The sequence below is a fragment of the Oreochromis aureus genome, linkage group 17, assembly GCF_013358895.1.
Source record: "Oreochromis aureus strain Israel breed Guangdong linkage group 17, ZZ_aureus, whole genome shotgun sequence".
Classification (NCBI taxonomy): domain Eukaryota; kingdom Metazoa; phylum Chordata; class Actinopteri; order Cichliformes; family Cichlidae; genus Oreochromis; species Oreochromis aureus.
Genome location: NC_052958.1, coordinates 17,502,344 through 17,526,451, shown reverse-complemented (window position 1 = coordinate 17,526,451; position 24,108 = coordinate 17,502,344). Strand labels below are relative to the sequence as shown.

The 24,108-nt window shown below is 42.7% G+C and overlaps 2 protein-coding genes across 2 annotated transcripts; one reads left to right on the top strand and one right to left on the bottom strand.

Annotated features, from left to right (window-relative positions):
* The first annotated feature begins 1,716 nt into the window (after positions 1-1,716).
* LOC116325432 (methionine aminopeptidase 2) lies at positions 1,717-9,852 on the top strand. The gene is made up of 11 exons (XM_031746313.2): positions 1,717-1,908; positions 3,832-3,933; positions 4,044-4,106; positions 4,213-4,315; positions 5,120-5,281; positions 5,383-5,564; positions 5,669-5,763; positions 5,847-5,943; positions 8,501-8,604; positions 8,799-8,914; positions 8,988-9,852. Exons 1-11 carry the CDS (start codon positions 1,752-1,754, stop codon positions 9,238-9,240), a joined length of 1,434 nt encoding a protein of 477 aa, XP_031602173.1. The 5' UTR covers positions 1,717-1,751; the 3' UTR covers positions 9,241-9,852.
* usp44 (ubiquitin specific peptidase 44) lies at positions 9,438-24,108 on the bottom strand. The gene is made up of 6 exons (XM_031746335.2): positions 24,013-24,108; positions 18,276-19,996; positions 16,764-16,962; positions 14,207-14,315; positions 13,763-14,013; positions 9,438-13,104 (listed from the first exon to the last, which is right to left on the bottom strand). Exons 2-6 carry the CDS (start codon positions 19,833-19,835, stop codon positions 12,980-12,982), a joined length of 2,244 nt encoding a protein of 747 aa, XP_031602195.1. The 5' UTR covers positions 19,836-19,996; positions 24,013-24,108; the 3' UTR covers positions 9,438-12,979.

The window sequence follows — 24,108 nt, the reverse complement described above, 5'->3', positions numbered from 1 at the left end:
CAGGTTGTCTCGTTCATGTCTACATGCCTAAATGTTGACAGTTGAACATTTGTGTCTAACAAAGTGTGTGGTGAGTTTTTATAAACCATATGAAATTAAGTAGGAGAACCATTGAGATAAACTTTGTTCATCCCAGAAGTTGGGAAGTTAATTTCTTACGGCAGCTTAAAGAGCACCCCCAAAAAACAAGTTAATCACAAACTATAATGAACCACATGGCACAACCTGGAGCAGAACCTCCTGACTCTGTCACTCCAACATATTTACCTGAGAAATCTACAATTCTGACTTAATGAGACACCTCAAAATCTCCAAAGAGCCTGCACTGACAAAGTTCAATTTCATGGAAGCAATACTGAGCTCTTTGTTCAGTATAATACAGTTTTGTTATGGTTTAGGTTTGAATCATTAAGAGATAAAGGCTTCTTTGTCTCTCAACTTGCCCCATAGCCAGCCTGAATCTGATCTGTTCAACTGATTGTGGAGAAACACTTTAAACTGCTAAGGTGCCAGCAGAAAATAACAAATAACGCCGTCTATGCTACTCAGAGACAGTATCTCCAGATGTGTTGTACTGAAATAAAACTTTTAAACTAAATAAGGGAGAAAATGAGTTAAGATTAACTTTATTTATCACACGAGTTGCTATTGAAAATAGGAAGAAGTTCAAATTTGCTGTATAGGTGCACATCAAATGCACTGAGAGGTAGTGAGGAGGAAAAACTGATCACTTTTTGTGTAAAAACACAACAAAAATTTAAAAGCTTTAACAGTTAAATTTAACTGCTTTAACATTCAATAACAGTCACTATCATCGGCCTCTAGGATTTAGGCCATCCACATCCTGCAAACATTTGTACAACTGTAGTGTTTACATCGTTTTATAAAGGTTGTTTACTGTAGTGTTTACTGCCACCTAGTGGCGGATTCTAGGACTTTCCCGGTCCTTATATTACGATTAAACTTGTAAAAAAAAATATAAAAAATAGTATTTTATATTTTTGTGTTAAAAGAAAGAAAAACTCTTCTCCCTTAGTGTGATAAGTTCGTTTGTTATCCTTTTAATTATTCGTATATCACATCTGTTGGCTCCTCAGGTGTTAAAGCTCCTCTTCAGCTGATTCGGCATGTTTTACTATGTGATGCCTTCAGGGGCTGCCTATAAAGCTCCGGTTTCTGAATAAACGTCTTTAAACTCCACGCATTATAAAATTATTTCAAACCATACCTCCGTTCATCTGGCAGACAAGTTAACTGCTAAACAAATGCTAAAGACCAAACATGGCAGTCAGTGTGTGGTGCAATAAGGGTGTGGTTATCATTTAACAATTAATTTTAAGCATTCAAACATGTGCCACCACACTGAAAGTACTATTTAAACTGAAGTTGCAGAGAGATTAAGCCTACTCCTGGTTTTTAGAGTGCCCCTGGGTCAACATATAATTCAAAAATCTTTATTATTTCCAAATGGTACATTTAATTGCTGCTGCCAATTAAATAAACTCACAACTAGTGAGTAAGGATATATAATTACTCACTAGTTGTGAGTCTTTAAAATTATATTATAATTAAATATTTTGAGATAATATGTGTATTTGTTTTAGTAAACATAGTCCCGCTGTACTTACAAATAAAATATTAATGTAATTAGTTTTACTAAAACGAAAAGAATCCTGGGTGTCCATGAACGCAACACATACTGAGGACTCCCACAACCCCTTGTGCTTCCTCTTCCAGCAGCGCCTGCGATCATGGCGGACGTAATAGCGGAGCGGGTAGCAGAGCAGAAAGCGGTCCTGGACCGGGCGCTGAACGGAGAAGCGGAGGACCGAGAGGAGGCCGATCCAGCGGAGGAAACCTCGAAAAAGAAGAGAAAAAAGAAGAAGAAGAACAAGTCTGCAGCGACAGGTGAGCCACGACAGGTGAAGTCTCGTGCTAACAGGCTAACGGGCTAATGTTAGTTAATCGACCGAATTAGGCGCGACCAAACCGGAAATGTGTCCATACGGCTTCAAAATAAAATCGACAGTTAAAGGTTTAATTATAAATGTAACATTTAAATTCCATCAACGTGTACTTTTTCAAAGCTAAACGAAGTAGTTTGGATTTGTTTTTGCCAGGGAAAATTTTATTGAAGTTATGATGGGGATTTCTATGATAAAGTATGTTGAGGTAATGTGTTGACATACAGGAAAAGCGCTTGAGCCATGCATTACAAGAGCTGTAATGCGTTAATTATATGAGATTTAAGAACACGACTGGAAGACTTAACTATATTATTTAGACAGTGTTAGTTTACATCTCTTGGTCTCCATAATAGAGGCATTGTGACAGAAACCGCGGTCATTGAGAGCTTTATTCTGAGATTTACACCGGAAGCAATGCAGTTGAGTGGCTCCAGCTTCTCAAAGTCCTACTCGTTGGACATGCGGGCGCAGATCAGTGCCGACTGGGCTACCAATGTGCCTCTTGGGCCTCAGCGAGCACACCGGGCTTTCAGCGGAGCTCCCAACGGGAAATGTGCCCTCTGAAATGGTTGTCGTGGAAGGGCAGCTTTAGGGTGGAAGATAGTCCTTCCAGGAGCTGTCCTCCCTGCTGCTGCCGCCCTCCCCCCGCTGAGCCTCAGCCAAGCTCTCCTGTTTCGTAATTCTCCCTTTGCCAGACTTATTATGTAAGAAAAGAACAGAGGAAGATTTATTTTGAAAATTAGCCACAGTTAAAAATATTTTTCTTACTTATTAGATAGTAAAAAACATTCAGAACATTACAAAATAAAATACAGCTTCTATACACTGTGTAATTTAAGACATTCGTTTAAAAGCTATATTTGAAGTTTAACTTTGAAATAGCAGTGGGCAGTGGTGTCAGTTTTCTTTGTATCTGAGTTGTTTTACTCATTTAAGAGAAAAAAGGAAATGAAACAAAAACATACTGCCTTCAAGTAGGACAATAACACAACACTACTTATCTCTTCTTCACCTGGTTATCTTTAACTGTGTGGGTGGAGCTGACTGAACCCCGCCCACATAGACGGTCCAGCACAGACTCAGCTGAGGCAGTAATGAAGCAAAACAAGCCTCGTTTTATTTGAATACCAGCAGACACGTCTCCTCTCTGAGGCCGTTTCTGTCTTCACTAACTCTAAATGCAGCATGTACCCCCTCCCACCTGCAAATGGACACAGTTGCCTTGGAAGCCAAGAAATATTCATGCTATAACCAACAAGACCAGCAGCAGAAAGACTCTGTTCACTCCATTTTTGAGCTCTGTAACACTGATCCATCCACCTCTGGCTGCCCTCAGGTGGCGTCATTAAGCTCCTCCTCCTTTTCCAATTGGCCGTGGTGTCATTGAGAGTCCTGGCTGATGGGTGGTTATTTGTGGCATAGTGTGAATGAAAAGTCGCTGGCTCCTGTACCAGCGAGTGATGCGCCCTCAGTGCTGCTGGTGTAAATGGTGCAGAGCTGTGGCGAGCACAAACAGACCTTCACGCTGTCATTACCCAGCATGCGCTTCAGCGGTTTAATATTGCCTTCGTTTTTTTTTGTGTGTGTATGCCGTGATCTTTGCCCAGGTGAAAAGAGGGGCACAGGTCCTGTCAGAACATTAAACAATTCTAATAATAAAAGTCAATTTTGTAGAGGTTCATCAGACAGGGATAACTGTGTTAAAGCAGGATTAACCTGGGCTAAGCTGAGAGCTCAGGTGTGTGGTCACATTACTTGGTGTACACCTGAAGGTCTGCCTCATTACTGAAGGTGTTTTAGAGAGTCAAATTGAAATTTTTACAAAGTAATGATTCATTTATGGGTCACTGGCATCTGTTTACAGGCACTGAGGCAGAGGTGGAGGCGGACGGAGTGGCCGAGGTGACCAAACAGCTGGAGAAGCAGGCGATAGAGGACAAAGAGAAGGAAGAGGAGGGCGAGGAAGGTGACTGAAGTCAAACATCAACACTTTAACCTGCGGCGGTGTGGACAGGTCAAATGTAAACATTGGATTTAGTAGCTGGTTTTTAAAAAAAGTCTTGTTAACTTACACAGACGGAGATGACGGAGAGAACTCTGCAGGAAAGAAGAAGAAGAAGAAAAAGAAGAAGAAAGGAAGTGAGTTGATGATATTTTAGTGGAAAAGCAGACTCAGTGTGTTTTATACCGGAGCCGGGTGTTTCTGTAAGACATCTGTTGGTGAGTCTTTGTTGTGTTTTTACAGCCAAATGTCAGACTGATCCTCCATCTGTGCCCATCTGTGATCTCTACCCAAGCGGAGTTTTCCCCATTGGACAGGAATGTGAATACCCTGTCGTTCAGGATGGGTAAGACGAGCACACACACACACACACACACCTACATCTGCGACTTAAGTTCTGCCTTTCTTTTTTTCTCTTCAGCTTTTAAAATGTCAGGTGGGTTTTTTCACAATAATATTTTGACTTTATTCTAAAACTTCTGAGTTAATTTGGGGAATTGAAATTACTCTTGGAATGGGCATGTGGATTTCCCTGCAATACATATTTCGACTTTATTCCTGAAATAGTATTGCAAAATTATTCTTAAAATTCTAACTACATTTCTGGAATAAAATTTCAACATCACTCTAAATTATTCTCTTTTTGTTAGTCTCACTCAGAGTGATACTGACAGTAACAATAGTTAGCATGGAAGGACTTCTTCAGTGGTTTCCACTGAGTGTGTGCTTCACGTGTGCAGGTTTCATTTAATCTATCTTTGCTTCAAACTTCCGTCGCCTTCCCTTCTCGTTCCCTTCTTGTTCTCGTGTTTTCTGTCTTAATTACATCAGAGGTTTTACATGTGAGGCTCCTGCAGCAAGCTGTGGACCACACTGTGCAGTGTTTATATCGCAGTCTTTATTTCCCCTTTCTGGGAAACACTTTTTATCTTGTGATCTGAAAAATTGCTCAGTCATCTCTGTCTTTAACAGAGGAGAGAATCTCTGTATTTTCCAGTAAAGTCTGAAAACATTCAACTAAGTAGTTTCACCAGGTGCATATTCATGAAGAATGTGGTCTCCAGATGTTTTTATTAGCTTTAGAAACTGCAACTGAATCCAAATTTGATGCTTGAACTCGCTGCGCTGTTGTTTTTGTTTCGCCTCCCAGTCGCAGCGCTGTGTCACGCATGACCAACGAGGAGAAGCGGGTGCTGGATAAAGCCAATGAGGAGATGTGGAACGACTTCCGGCAGGCAGCCGAGGCGCACAGGCAGGTCCGGAAGCATGTCCGCAGCTTCCTGAAACCTGGCATGACCATGATCGAAATCTGGTGAGGCTGCTTTTATCTTCTGTCGCTCGTAGAGGCGGCTGTTTTGGAATTAGATCAGAAGATTTGGATTTCCTGCTTACGCCCCTCTCTGTTTTGATTAGCGAGCGGTTGGAGGACGGCTCTCGTAAGCTGATAAAGGAGAACGGGCTGAACGCCGGCCTGGCCTTCCCCACCGGCTGCTCCCTGAACCACTGTGCTGCTCACTACACTCCCAATGCTGGAGACACCACTGTCCTCCAGTACGACGACGTCTGCAAGATCGACTTTGGCACTCACATCAACGGTACGTGCTGACTGAACCTTTCTGCTTCTTTTACTGCTGTTTCAAAATACATCAGCCACTGGATGCTGACCGGTGTCCTTCTTTCTCCTGGTGTCTGCCCGCAGGGCGAATCATTGACTGTGCCTTCACCGTCACGTTCAACCCAAAGTACGACAAGCTTTTGGAGGCCGTGAAAGACGCCACCAATACCGGAATCAAAGTAAGACCTGAACGGACGCCTCATTTTTAGTTGGTGTGTGTTTGTGGATCCTGCAGCTGAAACATGTTTGTTCTCCTCTAAAGAACGCCGGCATCGATGTGCGCCTGTGTGATGTCGGAGAGGCAATCCAAGAGGTGATGGAGTCCTACGAGGTCGAGCTTGATGGCAAAACATACCAAGGTGAGATCACACTGTCATTACAGGATACTCAACTTTATAGAAAACAGTAGTTTATGCTATCCGTGAAAATCCACCCTCACATGCACCATGACTCGTGTGGTAACGTTCACAGACTCGTGCATTTCTGTTTCATTTGAATTATTATTATTTTTATTTTTTTTAAGCAAAAAAATAAAGAAAAGGGGCAAATATTTGCAACATGTAAACGATCTGAGGTCGTTCTCAATGACAGAGCTTCATGGATTTTTCCCTCTGTGATCCTTTTACTCTAAATGCAGCAAAATCAGAGCTCAGACATTATTTTAAACTCATCGTAGCTCCTGTAAAAAAAACTGACATGAAGAGCTTCAAATATTTCCCAGTGCTTACTAAAGACGTGTGCAACTAGTCAGCAAGCGAGTTAAACAAATTACTCTTATTTTATTAAAACAACAACTGGCGTGTCCACAAGGCGTGCTCGAAAGGATCTACAAGCCGGTAGTGAGACCTTCTGCGTATACTTCTATACTTGAATGTCATGTTGAAATATTCTGTGTACTTTATTTTGCATTGTTGTAAATTTGTTATTATTTTTTTCAGTTTTTGCGCAGCATGTATACTTTATTTTGCTTTGATTTTAAACAAGCCCATACTGAGAGATTTATTTTATCCCAAACTGTAGATCCTGCTTCAGTTTCATGATGAGAATCACCAGTGAAAATTTCGGGCTTCTATCTCTGAGAGTTTCTGAGATATTCAAGTCTGGATAAAGGTGGAGAGTTGCATCAAAAAGGACATTGAACCTAAAATTTTGAATATGTCGATCATGAAAAATTGGATTCAGGGCATTATTCTCAGATATACAGTGGCTTGCAAAAGTATTCGGCCCCCTTGAACTTTTCCACATTTTGTCACATTACAGCCACAAACATGAATCAATTTTATTGGAATTCCACGTGAAAGACCAATACAAAGTGGTGTACACGTGAGAAGTGGAAGGAAAATCATACATGATTCCAAACATTTTTACAAATAAATAACTGCAAAGTGGGTGTGCGTAATTATTCAGCCCCTTTGGTCTGAGTGCAGTCAGTTGCCCATAGACATTGCCTGATGAGTGCTAATGACTAAATAGAGTGCACCTGTGTGTAATCTAATGTCAGTACAAATACAGCTGCTCTGTGACGGCCTCAGAGGTCGTCTAAGAGAATATTGGGAGCAACAACACCATGAAGTCCAAAGAACACAGCAGACAGGTTTGAGAAATTTAAAGCAGGCTTAGGCTACAAATAGATTTCCCAAGCCTTGAACATCCCATGGAGCACTGTTCAAGCGATCATTCAGAAATGGAAGGAGTATGGCACAACTGTAAAACTACCAAGACAAGGCCGTCAACCTAAACTCACAGGCCGAACAAGGAGAGCGCTGATCAGAAATGCAGCCAAGAGGCCCATGGTGACTCTGGACGAGCTGCAGAGATCTACAGCTCAGGTGGGGGAATCTGTCCATAGGACAACTATTAGTTGTGCACTGCACAAAGTTGGCCTTTATGGAAGAGTGGCAAGAAGAAAGCCATTGTTAACAGAAAACCATAAGAAGTCCCGTTTTCAGTTTGCCATAAGCCATGTGGGGGACACAGCAAACATGTGGAAGAAGGTGCTCTGGTCAGATGAGACCAAATGGAACTTTTGGCCAAAATGCAAAACGCTATGTGTGGCGGAAAACTAACACTGCACATCACTCTGAACACACCATCCCCACTGTCAAATATGGTGGTGGCAGCATCATGCTCTGGGGTGCTTCTCTTCAGCAGGGACAGAGAAGCTGGTCAGAGTTGATGGGAAGATGGATGGAGCCAAATACAGGGCAATCTTGGAAGAAAACCTCTTGGAGTCTGCAAAAGACTTGAGACTGGGCGGAGGTTCACCTTCCAGCAGGACAACGACCCTAAACATAAAGCCAGGGCAACAATGGAATGGTTTAAAACAAAACATATCCATGTGTTAGAATGGCCCAGTCAAAGTCCAGATCTAAATCCAATCGAGAATCTGTGGCAAGATCTGAAAACTGCTGTTCACAAACACTGTCCATCTAATCTGACTGAGCTGGAGCTGTTTTGCAAAGAAGAATGGGCAAGGATTTCAGTCTGTAGATGTACAAAGCTGGTAGAGACATACCCTAAAAGACTGGCAGCTGTAATTGCAGCAAAAGGTGGTTCTACAAAGTATTGACTCAGGGGCCTGAATAATTACGCACACCCCACTTTGCAGTTATTTATTTGTAAAAAATGTTTGGAATCATGTATGATTTTCCTTCCACTTCTCACGTGTACACCACTTTGTATTGGTCTTTCACGTGGAATTCCAATAAAATTGATTCATGTTTGTGGCTGTAATGTGACAAAATGTGGAAAAGTTCAAGGGGGCCGAATACTTTTGCAAGCCACTGTAAATCTACAACACAGTCTCTCCTCTGCAGGTTTTTATGTGCTGATGTGTGGGTGTGTACACAAACTGAATATTTTCTCTTTAAAACTGGGAAAAACTTACATTGTTTCGTTTTTTTTCCTGCGTTGCAGTGAAGCCGATCCGAAACCTAAACGGTCACTCAATTGGTCAGTACAGGATACACGCTGGAAAGACGGTGCCCATCGTTAAAGGAGGAGAAGCGACGAGAATGGAGGCGAGTACTTCCTGGTTTCCTCACATTTTGATCAGCTTACTCACTGCACGTGATTCTAACACAATATCAGAATTTTTAAAAAGTAAAAAGAACTTGCAGAATTTTATTTAAACGCTGTAAAAAGAAGCTGAGGAACACCTTCGGCTTCACTTTTGACGATTTTTTTTTTCGTTGACTCGGGTGTCGCTCTACAGGAGGGTGAGGTGTACGCCATCGAGACGTTCGGCAGCACGGGTAAAGGTGTGGTCCACGACGACATGGAGTGCTCGCATTACATGAAAAACTTTGATGTCGGCCACGTCCCTATCAGGTGAGAGCCTGTGTTTATTTAGTATTAGTTTGTATTAGTTAGCAGTAAGTCATTGACTCCTTTTCTTCTCCAGGCTGCCGCGAGCGAAGCACCTGCTGAACGTGATCAATGAGAACTTCGGCACGTTGGCGTTCTGCCGGCGCTGGCTGGACCGCCTAGGCGAGAGCAAGTACCTGATGGCCCTGAAGAACCTGTGCGACCTCGGCATCGTGGACCCCTACCCCCCGCTCTGCGACACCAAGGGCTGCTACACCGCTCAGTTCGAGCACACCATCCTGCTCAGGCCCACCTGCAAGGAGGTGGTGAGCCGGGGGGACGACTACTGACACCCCTACCTTTCAGCACCACCCCCTCACTACCACACAGCACCTGTTGGAGAACTCGGGGATGAAGTGAAGGATGCCAGGCGCTGACAGTGCACAGCTTTCAGGGAAGGAGAAGCAGCTGTCTGAGTGCTCCGCCATCAACCACAACTAAAGAAACAAGCCTACACCTTTCTCTTGGATAGAGCTTTTTGTTTTTTCCAGTTTCCATCAGGACTATCATATTGCAAAATATTACATTTAAGCTGCTGCTGAATTTAGTGCAACCCCAGTTTTCAAAGTTTCTCTCCACTTTGAGCCTCCGGTGCTTTGGTGCTCTGTTAAAATGAAGCACCAAGGCCACTGACGGCTTAGAGAAGTGGTCAGGCCTGCATGCTGGCATGGCCCAAAGTCTTTGCAGACTGTTCCTAACATTTAAAAGCTTGGGGAAGAGGTGGTCTTGTAGTCAGATCTTCATACAGACACCAGTCACCTGCAGCTGTATGTTTGGCTTCTGTTGCTACAGGAGGGAGCTCTGCACTCTGGCCCTCCGCTCATTGGTTCTTTGGTATTTGTAAAGTATCTTTGAAATGGCTGCTGCCACTCTGTTCCAGATTAAAATGCTTCATTTTCAAACTCTCCCTGATAATGCTTTTATAAAAAAAAAAAAAAAATGATTTGGTGCAAGAAACCTAAACTGTGTATTTTCTTAATTTGCTTCCTACAACAGAGGAAGCCCCCAGAAGTTCTGCAAACCCAAATCCTTATTTTGCTCAGACAAGATGGGAAAACATAACTTTATGGGATGTTGGGGGGTCCTTAGGAGTAACTGGTAAGAGTGTTACTCTATCACATGGTGGTTAACATAAAAAAAAAAAAAAATCAGGTACAGTTAAGCTACTTTCTCATCCATGCTTATTTTAAACTCAGACTTGGTTTAGTAAAATTAAGCATTTGACCTTATTGATTAATCAGCTGTTAATTTTATTAAAATGGTAAATGGTTTTATACCTGTAAGTAGGATGCTACCACTTAGCAGGTTAACATGGCTCAGTTAAGCTTAGCATGAAGATTGGAGACTGTTACTGGCAATAAAACTTCTAATACTTCCCTTATTTTTATACAAGCTAAAGACTTATGTTAAGCCATGGTAACTTGTAAATTCCTGAGATAACTGTTAAATGAGACTAACAAGCAGACAGTTACATTAGCTTAGCAGGATGAGCACCTAAAACTAGCACAGCATTATCAAAGAGAACCAACAATGGAGTTACCCCATCTCATCTAGCTAATTCTTTATTAAAACAATTACATTTTACTAAATGGTATGCTTCATTGGACACAGCTAACCAGTTAGGCAGGGTGGCTTGATTTGATAATCGAATAATCTTTGCTATGATAAATACTTATTTTTTCTAAACAAACCATTAAAAGAAATGCTTTTTCTGTTTAGCCTAGCTATTTCTCATTGCTTATTCTAATTAACCGTGAACTAATACTTAATAAAACTAATCCTAATAGCTGCTTATGTCTTAATTAAAAAGTAATCTTTCTAAATTTGTAACTTCAAAATAAATGCTGGGACAATTAATTGAGACAATTAATAGATCTTATCTTAGCTATTCATGTACATAACAAACCTCTCTAATATATGTATTTCATACACAGGATATGACTTATCAATAAGGGGAATTTTCATGCATTGTAGATTGAAGGTAAATAATGAAGCACAGACAGGTATCTTTTGTAGAAAAAAATGAAAAAATATTCTCATTTATTGAGGTAATTTCTTTTTCTAGAAAAAACAAAAAATTGAGGTAACAATTTGCATAGTATAACTTCCATCAATTTACACACGGCGCATCCATGGAGCAGTAACCAAAATGCCAACAAATAACAGAACTGCGGACAGTGAAAAAAAAAAAAAATCCAGACAAAGTGTGCTTCGACTCCCCTCTGTTCAGAGGGAAGATAATTGAACAGTGAAATCTGTTAACTGCTGGTGGTTTTCAACAATCGGAACAAAGTGGTTGTATAAAACGTTTAAAACAGTCGATGGCCTCCTTTGTAAAATCTCTGAGAAGAATTGTATAAAAAGTACATTCATAATCTAAATGCTGGTCTGTGTGGGACTCCCACTTTTCTGAATTGATATGAACTATAAAAATAGATTTTGTTAAAAAGGGCACTTTTCAAGTACAGCAGTTATCTGCTTATTCAGGGATGGTTTACGGTTATACAGTTACATTCTGAGGCAGACGGGGGCAGCACTGAGCCAAATAAAACATACAAAACCAAAAACCACATTAAGCAAGAAAATTTAGATTTACAACTTAGCATGCTGAAAATAAAGCTGAGATTTTAGGAATAAAGTCAAAATCTTGAGATATACTCTCCAGTCTGTGGAGTAGTGACTGTTGGAGATCACAGACAATTTCTGAAGTGTTAAAAATTTATTCACAGCAACGTCAGCCCGGGCTCTCGAGTAGAACACAGCTGTAGGCCTCATTAAATTGTACTTATTTTTTTTTCCCTGAAAAGATAGTCCTCACCTTTAATATCACAATACTTGTGTACTAAAAGAGAAATGCTTTCTTTTGTAGTCTCAGTAGTAGTATTTTGACTTTAGTCTCATAATTTGGACTGATCTCCTCAAAATTTTGACTTTCTTTCAAAAGAATACAGACTTTATTCTCAGGTTGGTATTTAATTTTTTAAAGTTACTTTAATCATATTCTGACATTATTCTCAAATCCAACTTTATTATTGTAACTACTCCAATTTCTTTCAAAATGTAGACTTTTCTCAAATGTTTTTGTATTGCAAAATTACTCTCAAAATTCTAACTACATTTCTAGAATAATATTTCAACATCACTCCAAATTATTCTCTAAATCTAACCTTCTTCTTAATGTGGCCCTGTCACACTCATTTGTAGCTGTCATTAAAAGCAGGAATAAAAACAGAAAAACTCTATAAAATACTGAACCGTTTAGGAAAAGCAGGGTTTTCCAAACACTTCCCGCAAATACTTTGGCTTGAAGTCTGCCTCAGAGTGAAAAACATTGCTCGTGTACAGATTTTTAAACAACCAACCAACACTAAAAACCTGCACCATACACATTAGTGCATTTCTGGCAAGGAATCGGGATGAACGCCTGTGAAAATGTTTACCTGTCTCAGACACACGGAGGCCATTTCTACTGAGTGAATGACAGTTTACAACCCTACATCCAGTTCTGTGTTGACTATCTAAAGTGACTGAGAAACATTTCAGCTGATTTATGAAACAAAACAAACAAACAAAAAAACCCCAAAACACAGCATTTACAATCAACAAGCCTCACGCACAGGTAAGCAGACATACCTGTAGAGTATGTAGTCATGCCTGACCAAAGTCTACTGGCTGCTTGACACAGACACACCTTGGCTGATACTCTCTTCTTTATAAAATACAACTGTACATGAATCACAAACATCATAATCTTTTTAAAAAAAAAATACCTACATATAAACACAATATACAACAAGTTCACAAAGCAGAACCCAACTTTACAAACGAGTCCTTTCTCTCTCACCTACTTTTTGTTTTGTTTTGTTTTTTTAATAGAAAAATAGACTAAAAAGACCCAACCCCCCAGATACAAAATGCCCAAAGAAAGAGGGAAGAGAAAGACCGATAGGTGGGGCTGTGCTGATGTCACCTCGCTGAGTAGTCGGGCTGCAGGGGAGGTGGCAGCGGGGTTCACAGAGGGGTGTAGTCCTATAGTGGCCGGTCTCTGTCCTGAGATACTCGCTGCGTGTAGAAGAGGATGTAGGCCTGAGCGCGGCAGACCTCATCCACCGAACACACGTTCAGCTTAGAGTCATTACAGTGAACCCAGAAGCCTGGAGGAAGAGGGACAGGTTACCCGGATGAGCAGATGTGTTTGGAACAACACGTTTGTTTACTGGGCTTCGTTTTTGTGAGCCTGCTCCCACAGAGCCACATACTTGGTCACAGGCTAAACAACTGGAAAATCACTCAAATTCTACTTTTAACCCAAGGCCATGGAGCACATATTTGTTTTTTACTCTGCTCAACATGATGTTGGGAAAATTAAGATCAACACAACCTGGTAATATCTTAAAAACTTAAAATCTAATTTGGAATGAATGAGGTGGTAAAATGAAAGTTTCCTCTTGTCCTATTAATAACCTGCAAATACAGCTGAGAGGGCCGAGAAGGGAACGTCATAGTTTCTGCAGGAATCTGAGGCGTTAGTCTGACTCTTTCGGCGACGGCGTCAACGTCTTTCGGCGACGTTGACACCACGTTTCATCTGACAACAAGATAAAATTCATCCTGAGCATGGATCTCATGAGAATCCTTTCAGTGGCATTTCACTGTGGCAGAGGAACCTCTGAACTTTAATGTTGACATTTTGAGAGGATGAAGGGAACAGTTCCCACAGCATTAATCCCCCTGTGACCGGGGCTTTCACTGCTGTGTACACTTCCCTGCTTAAACCCAAACACAGAGTAAGTAGTAAATAAAATGACTCACCTCCTTCTGTGTTGTAGCAGTAGGCAGTGTAGTGGCCGGAGCCAAAGCCCTTCCCATGATGCATCACCACGGCTGAGAGCTCGTAAAGGAAGTGCTTAGGGCGCGGCGAGCCAGCGGCGCTGGGGCTGCTGGGACTGGAGCAGGGCACGCCTTTGGGTGAGGGCTCTCGGCAGCAGTAGGGCTCCATGTTGAGGAGCTGATCGAAGCTGACGTGGACTCCAATCTTTTCCCGGTGGTTCCTCCCAGACCATCTGAGGACCAATCAGAAGGCAGAGAAAAAGCTGAGGGGTGATCTTCTAAGAACAGCTGAAGGTTATTAGTGTTTTCACTAGATTCTCGTCTCTAGAAGTCACATCCATGTATAATAAAGTGAAAATTTGAGTTAACACTTAAGATACGGTTGTATTAATCCAATCAACTCCACAGGTGTTAATGTCTTCTCACCTGAAGCGTTTGAGGTGCAGCCGGAGGACCTGAGGCAGTTTGTGGACCATCAGCTGCTTCTGTGCTTCGGTCAGGATGACTGGTTTGGACGAGGTCCGTCTTCTGGCAGCTGCACACACGTGGAGAGAGGAAAGAGCTGACACACAGCACAAAGATCACTTTTTGTGAGCGTCGACTCAGCTTTAAAGCAGTCACGTGACCCCGTGATTATGTTAACTGCTGCAGAGCGATAAAGGTGCCATTTTACATGAAGGTTTTAGAGTAGATCTGAGAAGCAGTGCAGGTATTTGTGTTAGTTTAGTCCTGAAGGAACCACACTTCTAAATGCTTTCATTCCAAACATGAAAACATGTCCTTGATTTCCTGGATACCGTTGTTGGGTATGTTTATTTTTGTTAGCTGCTGCCTACAAACCGGAATGTCCCCACCATGTCCTCTTTCGTTTTCACGACAGGCACTTACAGGCTTTCAACATTTGAGTCAGTCAAGACTAGGGATGGGTACCGGTGTCCGGTTCTGACATAAACGGTAGTAACCAGACTGAAAAGCAGCGCACATTTCGGTGCTTTATTTCGGTGCTTTTTTTTTCCTGAGCCAATTCTAGCCAATCATTTTACGCTTTCCGAGGATAGTAGGCGGGCCAGGTACGTGACGTTCTTTTAGAGCAGAGCTACGGATTAAAAATGCCCAAGGCGGCGATCAAAAGTCTGGCTGTACTTCACAGCAAAGATGCAAACTCAGCAGCCTGCAACAAGTGCTTTAAGCTGATACTGTGATACTGTCAAAGGAGGTAACACCTCAAATCTGATGAAACACCTGGCGACGCATAGCGTTTTCTTTTAAAGCCGAGAAATGCGCCGTGTTTGATAGCTTGCTGCGAGACCTCACACCGTGCACATCTACTGCGGGTGTGGTGCCTGTTATCGGACCTGGAGTTAGCAACATCCCCCAAAAACCCAAAGAGGAGAGTCCTGGCCCCTAGCCCTGCCAGTGTAGCAGAAATGATGACGGATGATGATGGCAGCAGCAGCTGTTCTCCTCTGCGTGAGTAGCTTCATGTTGTTCGTGTGTAATTAACGTTGAGTACGCTAACCAGATTATTACATTAATGCACGTAAGGTGAACTAGCAAACACCGTCGTAGTTACATGCGGCTGTCTTCTTGTTTGATGGCAGATGCTCCCTTCACCCTGGCCAAAAAGGCTAAAATGACCAAAGAAAAAGTGGAAAACAGCTAAACATGAGAGGTTTTTGGACAAAGTGTGTTTTTCCATTGTTTAAGCACTGCTTCCAGCCAAGAGTGATACCATATATGCCCTATAGCTGCAGAAAAGGCTAACATTGTTATCTTTTTACAAAAAAAAACAGCTGAACATGAGAGGTTTTTGGACCAATTTTGTGTTCTCCATTCTTTAAGCACCGGTTTGAGCACCGTTTAAGCACCGGCACCGTTTCAAAAGTACCGGTTTGGCACCGGTATCGGATAAAACCTAAACGATACCCATCCCTAGTCAAGACTGTGGCCAAGCATTTTACCCATCTTACCCTTACAGTGATAGTAGGGAATTGGAAGTTTGCTTGGATTTCAGCCAAGTGATGTGAGTGCTGCAGGGCACTTACACTGCACGGCACCGAAAAGCACGGCATCAACGTAATGAAACGCTGGTAAAATGTTTTATAGTCACCAAAATGCTTCCATTTGTTGTTTCAGTGTCACAGAAGTGACTAAAAGGTGCAATTTGGTTGCTATCGGTGGTTGTTGGACTTTTTTAATTTTAGAAGGGAGCACATCACATGGGAGGGAGAAGGAAGTGGGGACAATATAAAAAAATAGAAAAATATCACATTTACAGTACAATAAACACACACTGTGGTAACAGGGACCACTTTCAGTAGTTTTAAATGTTCAGACTTTCATAGAAATTAAGGTTGTGACCCAAGTTTTTACTTAACATCTGATCCATAGATTATATAGGCGCCTGTCCATGGAGTGCCATTTTTCTACTTATCCAGCCACTGATCTGTCCTTTTAGCCTTGTTTTTTTTATTTATTTTTTTTTATTAAAACACAGAACAGTCAAAGCTCGCTTTGAATCACGCCACTTCAGGCATCAGTCCCAGAAACATCACTCCAGGGTCCTTGGAGATAACAAACCCAAGTATTTCCCTCTCAAATGAAAAGAACTGCATCTCACAATAGTTTTAATTACTACATTTAATTCTGGTGAAATTCCCTTTTGAATTTCTCTCTCTTTAGGTTGATCAAATGTCTAAAACATCTTCCCTCTGTGAGTTTGCACACAGCTGTTTTTCATCCGTCTCATCTGTCTCTCCACGTCTAAACTCGTGGGTCCGAGAGAGATCATTCAGTCTTCATTAACAATGTTATACCACAAACTTAGTTCTGCCATAAAGCACGTTTTAATTACTGAGTGATACTTTTACAGGCTTAGTTACTGTTTAGTTTGCATCCCCTCTTTTTTCAGCATGTTTTATAGGTGAAAATTGTAAATATCTTGAGATTAAAGTAAAAAAACTGTGTGGCTTGTCTCACTCACAGTTACACTGGTCACACGCGTAGATGTTTCCCTCTAGAGCTTCGGTCTCTGTAAACTTGGCCAGCATTTCTGTCAAATGGCACGAAGCCTGAGCGGCTGACTCCCGGCTATTACTGTGATATCGCTCCGGGAACTCCAGCGACAGATCCCAGAAAGGCTCCACAGTGTTGGAGCGATGGTCGCAGGCCAGGCACGTCACCTGCATGGAAAGGCGAGAAAGAGTAAGAAAGAAGAAAACAACAGAGGAGAGGTCAGAAGGAATATCTTCATTTCTACATGTGACTGGGAATACATAGAAATTAAATACAAATGTGGGGCTTTTCACAACATCCACTGACCCACTTTGAGTAGAGCGAGTACTTCCTTTGTGAGTGGAGGGGTGGAAGCCAGCCTGAGTCTGTTATATGGCCAAGACATTTGATTGCAAAGACAGCGATCTATTCAGCAGCAGCAGCAGGTGTCACCGTGGGTGCTCAGCCTCTACAAGCAGAGACTAATCTCTTGTCCTCGAGCCAACTCTCTCCGCTTCCTACATCCTCATCCACCTTTAAGGGGTGCAGCTGTTTAGCATCATTTCGACAAGTCTGAATATTTTCCTATATTCCTTCCCTCCCTTTTATTGAAGGTGAGACAACGACAAGTTATAAGACACAGATTTAGGACCACCTGGTATAAGTAATAATTACTAATTACGATTAATTAACTACCTTGATAACTTACATAGGTAGATGGATATCAGCTTAAAAGATAAAATTTTAATCATGTGTGCTTGGCTCTTCCTTTTATAGCAGTTTTTTAATGTTACCAGAATCCACAGAAATATAGTAGTTAACAGTTGAAGCTTTTGTCTATAAAATTAATAAATAACTCAAGAAGAATTCCCGGTGCATGGGCCAGGTGGGGGCGCTGTACTATACTGGTGTGTATACAGTTGATCATTTTTACATAAATAATTCTAAGTGAGAATTAGTTTGGACATGAATGGAAATCAGACCAATTAAACTATTAAAATAAACCCAAATGATAAAAATAAATACTCCCTGCCTACAGTTTAACCACCTCTCTTTAGTTTGAACTGTTTATTCTCATTATTATGAATACAGGATGAATAAAAGGCAGTGATGACTGATGAATTCAAATCAATGCAATCAGAGTATGAGAGCCAATCTGAGATTTTCATGCCTTTGAATGCTCCTCTGAAGGTCACAGCCTCTGATTAGCACAATAATAGACTTAACTATATGTGGACAAACTGTGCTAACATGTTCAGCCAACCCCAAACACTCATTTTAAACCAGTTAAAACCGTCTTAATAAATAAAAATGTCTATTTAGTAACATTAATTTATATTTTTTGAAAAACTACTAAAATAGTCAGTGATTTTCCTTTTGTCCTGGCTGAAACGTCTTTAGTGGAGCTATAGACCAGCACATGTGCACACATCGCGAAGCTTATCAGGTAAGCCGGCTGTTTTGGTGAAGAGTGTGTGAGTGTGTGTGTGTGCGTGCGTACCTGGCTGAGGAGCTGGCCATGAAAGATGGTGTTGACCACGCTGAGCACCTGCTTGATTAGCCGTTTCTGCGTCTGTGGGACCCCAGCACTGGTTGTGTGCTTGCCCGTGCTCTCCAGCTCGTGCTGCACTTTATCCAGCAGCTCGCACAAGAACTCCTGAGCGTCCTGCTGAGCGTAGCCCCTGAACGCCGGGATCAGCTGCCACACTGAGTGCAGCATGGCAAAAGGCGATACCAGCGCCCACTTGCCAGACCACATGACCTGGAACAAGGTGTGCAACTCATGGCACAGTGAGATATGCTTCGAGCTGGGCTCTTTGGGTTGTATCAACTCCATGCTGCGGGCTCGTGACGCCCCGCCACTCAGCCCCACCCCAGAGCCCAAGCTGGTCTGGAGTCCCTTCCTTTGGATCAGGGGGGGCTGCGATGAGGCCTTCCCTGCCAGTTGGCCTTGGACGGCAGATGCCAGTAGCTCCAGCGCCTGTGTCAAATCCAGACGCAGGAAGCACTCCCTGAAAACATGCAGGTGACTCAGCACCTGCAGGATGGAGTTCATATAACAAGTGTTTCCCAAATTTCTTAATCCCGTCACTCCAGGAGTGACTGTAGGACGCCGCTTGAAGGGCGAGCCGTCCTGTTTGGTGCCTTGTTTGCGGCAGACAGGGGTTTGGGCAGTATGCAGGGTTGCTGAAGTGGCTTTGGGCTTAGATTTGGTAGTTGAAGAATGGCTGCGGGCTTTGGGGGTTGCTTGGACCTTTTTTTTTTGTCCAGCTTTCTTGGGGATTACAGTGGCGGGGCTTCTAGTCCGTTGCCTGCGTTTCAGGGATGGGGGCGCTGGAGTTTTTGTCTTGTTGCGTGCCCTGCGAGAAGTCGGCATTGTGGTCGTCAGATCGCCAACTCTCTGGCTTTTCTGACGCAGGCGACGACTCTTCCTGAGAGGAGCGTTCTCCAGCTTCTCCTGTAGCTGCCTCTTGAGAGCTCGCCTCCTCTCCCTGGCCTCCCTTCTTTGCTGCTCCTCCTCCTCCCTCCTCCTCTCTTCCTCCGCTCTCCTTTTTCCACATTCAGTCAGGCCAAACCAAAAGCGAAAGATGCGTCCCATAAGTGCTCTGCGGCGGTGCCAAAGAGCGGTAAACATTCGGTCCTCGTCCCTCAACTGCAACTCACGAGCGCCGGATGGCATGAGGGCATCAACGCTGGCGCTAGCGGAGCGCAGGGTGCGCCCGCTGCGGGTGGTGACCTCATAGCGCTGGCTCTGGATGGCGCTGAGTGTACTGCGAAGCAACTTGAGGTCTCCGGTGGCGTTATCATTCAGAACATAGTCATCACACAAATAACAAAAAACATAAAGTTCGTTAACCTCCATTGCCAGCGGGTGGCCCTGCTGCTGGAAGTGCTGCAGAGCATGCTCCTCGATATAGCGCCCACACGCCACGTGGGCACAGCCGAGGCAGCCCCATATGGACTCGGTGGTGTTGCAGTCAACGCAGTGCCACTTCTGGGGGTTAAGGATGGAGTGGTCTGGGGCCAGCCGCAGCCGCCCCACATGCTTACACCTGTCCATTACACAAGCCTGCCCGCCAAGCTGGCTGGCTGGCTGTGTCAGTCAAACTGACCCTTTGGCGCGCAAGTCTTTGTTTGTCAGCGCTTCACGCCGGCTTCATATCACCATGGTAACCATGGCGAACTGAGAAGTGAGACCCTCCCAGGGCATGGTGGTGTTGTCTAGAGAGGGAAGAGAAAAAGGTTAGGTGAGAATTTTATTAAGTTTACCTGTGTACAGGCCACAGGTGTTCATGTTAGAGCATTATTGTTTAACACCATTATTCCTTCATTTAAAAACATCCTTTTAGACAGGATTTTTAAACATAATACAGATGAGAAAGAGGCTAACAACAAACAATATACTGTTCATTCTTTTTCGATAAGACTGAACGCATAACTAGCCTACAGTTTTTTAAAAAAAACAAAAAAACTTATGATGACTGATGACTCTGGAGTTTGATAACTTCTATGGTTTAACTGCAGTCCCATTTTAGGTTTGTTGACTAGTTGAGCTTTCCCCTTCAATCTGACAGCTACAGCAGGATTACATTACACTATTGGGGAAAAAAAACAAACTGCTCCAACTGTTTCATGCCTGGACCTTTCATTCCCGTGCACAATTTATGCATCAGAACATCAACATTTTTGTCCTCTTTCACCCAATATCACTACTGTTGTGTATGGTTTTGACACAAAAAACTGCAGTGTGCCCACCACAACTCCACAAACATCTACACATAACAAACACTAAACACTTTTCACTTAAATGTCCCACTACACGCAGACATCTGCTTTCTACCCTTCTCATGGCTCTTCTGGATCTCTTCAGATTTTTCATTTAAGATTAAATTAAAACCAGATGAATTAGCAACAATCCCCCCCGAATTTTTTTTTTTTTTTTTTAATGTATACCGTCATCCTCTTCTCTTTACAGGAAACACATGAAACCAGAAATTATTATTGCATCTGATTTCCATCGACTGCTTTATGAGGTTGTATCTACGCAGAGTAAACTGAGGCAAACTGCCAGGTGGCATGCAGACGCAAACATTTCTCAACCTCAACAGGGACCAGTAGTAAAATAACTGGCGAATAAACAACTCTACGGAGTGCTGTCAGGCACATACATGCCAAAAAAAGGAATGTGTTAAAGTTTAAATGGATGGTCGTGCCTGGTTATGAAAAAAAGAATGTTTATCCAGAAAGAAAGAGGGTGGGTTTCACACTGGGGTTGACGAGCTTACTGAAAATGTAGAAAAAGCAGTTTAAATCTGTGGGAAACTGGCTAAAGTTCCACACCATGGGCTAGATTTTCTGAAGCCTTAAATCCAAGGACTTAGATAACTTAAAAGGGTCTTATTCCTTCTCAAATCATAGATTTTTGTCTTGGTGATATAAGCGTACAGAAGATTAAGCAACAAAAAATAACCGTTTCCAAATTTCTCCTCTGCAAGTCTTCTATTTGTAAATACTTTTTGACAAATCAATAACCAAGCAGAACAATCAGCTGGTTGCAGATGAACACTAATTCCAACATCTTGCACAGCAACTGACAACAGTAGTTCTTTAGCTCTGTACAGCATAGGGACACAGGAACAAGCTGTCTACCTGCTGCAGGGTCAAGCTAAACTGGTCCCAACTACCAACTGCAGCTGCAGTCCAAAATGGAGGAGTTGAACTATGAACTCCAGCTGCAATGAAGTTGAAACCTGTTGCTCAGCCAAGAGAAGGGAGGCACTACAGATAGCTAGTTAGCAGCAGCTGGACTTTAAGAAAATTTTAACCTGAAAGATGTTAAAATTAGTTTCAGACTGGCACCGCCAACTGTTCACAAGACATCCTGGTTCTGCCAGAGGTTTCTTCCTGTTGACTGTTGTGGTTTTCTCCCATAAACTGAGGGGTCTCCATCTTAAATCATAAAGCGCCTTGAGGTGACTGTAGCATAAAGAAACTTAAAGAAACTTGAATTGAAATCGAATTGTTAATATACCTGAGCAACCAGTATGCATGGGAAGCTCTAGGTTCAGCCAAAAACATACCAATCACTCTTCACAGAACCTCTTCTGGCTTCTTTTCAAATCCCACAGAGCTGCTAAGAATGTGGGGATCCTTGAGTGGGCTGACCCCCCTTTAACTGATGTCAAGGGAACAAAATCATTGAGGGGGGGAAAAAAAGAGGGGGTCTGAGCTTGCAAAGTGGTGCACTATGGGCACACTGTATGGTTACAGATCAGTGTGCTATAGAGCAAGTTCAACATGCCCAGGGAATGATTCTGTTATCAGTTTCCACTGTTTTCAGGGCTGGCAGCTGTGGCTCAGAAGGTAAAACGGCCACTTACTAATCAGAAGGTCAGTGGATCAATTCCCAGCTACTCTAGTCTATACGTAGACACCTATATTTAGATGGTGAAGGTCCAACAAGACACTAAACCCTGAATTGTTCAAGTACTTGAGTTTAAGAGACAGTTTTAGTTTTTATTCTCTCAGCTGCAGCCTTAGTGGTGTTCAACAGTCTGAGAGTAAATACAAAGACAGAATACAAACATAGGCGTAGTTGACATCCAAATTAGATATAAGGTCAACAAGTACAAATGGGTGTCCTGTTTTAGCAACATATATTAAAGCTTATGGAAAAATATTTTTTTGTAATTTATTTATCTGCAATCAACTGGGGAACATAAAAATACAAGAATCTGATCTAATCTGCTATCCCCACACACACACACACCTCATTCATATGTAAGGAGATGCATCGAACAGCAACTCAGGGTTAGCATTTTGCAGCCAGGGATGAAAACTGCTAATTAGCAGATGACCTGCTCTACCTCCTGAGCTACAGCCACCCAGTCTGTTGGCGGAAGGAATAGTTACGTTTGCAGCATAAGTTAGCATGGAAATATATCCAGGTAAGAAAGTGAACTGCCTTGGTCATTTTTAAAACCCACGGTTAAGCCTAAAGTTATCAGGATAAGCTTAAATTCCACTTCCATGGTACAGGCCTCAAGACTACTTCTGCAAGGGTTGCTTCCATGCTAAGAAATGTCTGGAGAGGACAGGATAGCGGAAAAATCGGTTCTAACTCTGTTAATGTTTAGTTATAGTTTAGTTAGTCATAAACCACCAATTTAACAAAGCAAAACAAGCATGGCTCAACGCACTCAGTCCCCCTGTTTACCAGTGCAGGAGGGGGCGTGTGTGTTCAATACTTGTTCATCAGATTGCTGCCATGGATGATATAAATACAGCTAGCGGGACACATATCCTGTCTGGTCGATAACGTATCTCCAGACATGTTGAAATGCTTTCGCGCCGAGCCTTTGGCTGGCATCGGGACGAGCCACAGACATCCAGAATAACGTGGCACTTCGCTGTCAGAGCCAGAAGCTGGTTAAGCATAATCCACAATAAAGTAATCACCGCAGAGATTTAGCAGCAACGCTCCTGGCTCAGCATTAAGAAATCAGTGGCTTCTAATTGAGCAAATAAAGCGATGACTCTCGGGGGAGTTGTTCCAGAGTTTCTAATGTCACTGAAGTTTTACCAGCGAGTTAGCGCGCTTTGCTTTGCTTGGTTTGTCCTTGTGGCTGTGCGTGGTCTCACCGACACACAGCCTCACGCCAACTCTGAGTAAAACAGCCATAACACAACACAACCAGCCAGAGTAGCATTTCAATAAACTGCACGAGCACAGCACGCGTTAGTGTTCAGCCCGAGGAGCCCAACTTCACAGAGGGTTTCTCCCAAAAAGCTTAAGTTAGCCAGCTATCACTAGCATGTAATTGATAGCTGTAAGGAATTGCGATTACAAAATACTGAATTGTGTAAAACTAACTCGAAAGCGCTTTTAAAGTCTCACAAATAAACGTCTTAAATTAATTAAAATAAAATTACAACATACGCAAACACATTTTGTTTGAACTAAGAGTCTAATTTTTATTGTATTTATTCAAGATTAGTGAGCCCTAGCTGCCCTTGCCGCTAACGTTAGCCTAGCATGCTAGGTAGTATTAGCTTGACAAGCTAGCGGCGACAATCCTGAAACAAGTTCACGCGTTCAGCCGGAGATCGGCTCGCCGGCATCGGACTCGGCTTCATAACCGACCTGCCAAGTGTGCCTCGGCCAGAATTCACACATCGTCGGGCGCACGGTCACAAACATGTTCAGAATTAGTTGCTACTGAAAGAAAACAGCATACCAAGCCTCTCCTTCACCGCAGTAACTCCTCTGTTTCTGAAATGATCGCCATCTTGTCAGTCACTGTCGCGTGGTGTTGGCTCGAGCGCGTCCGCGA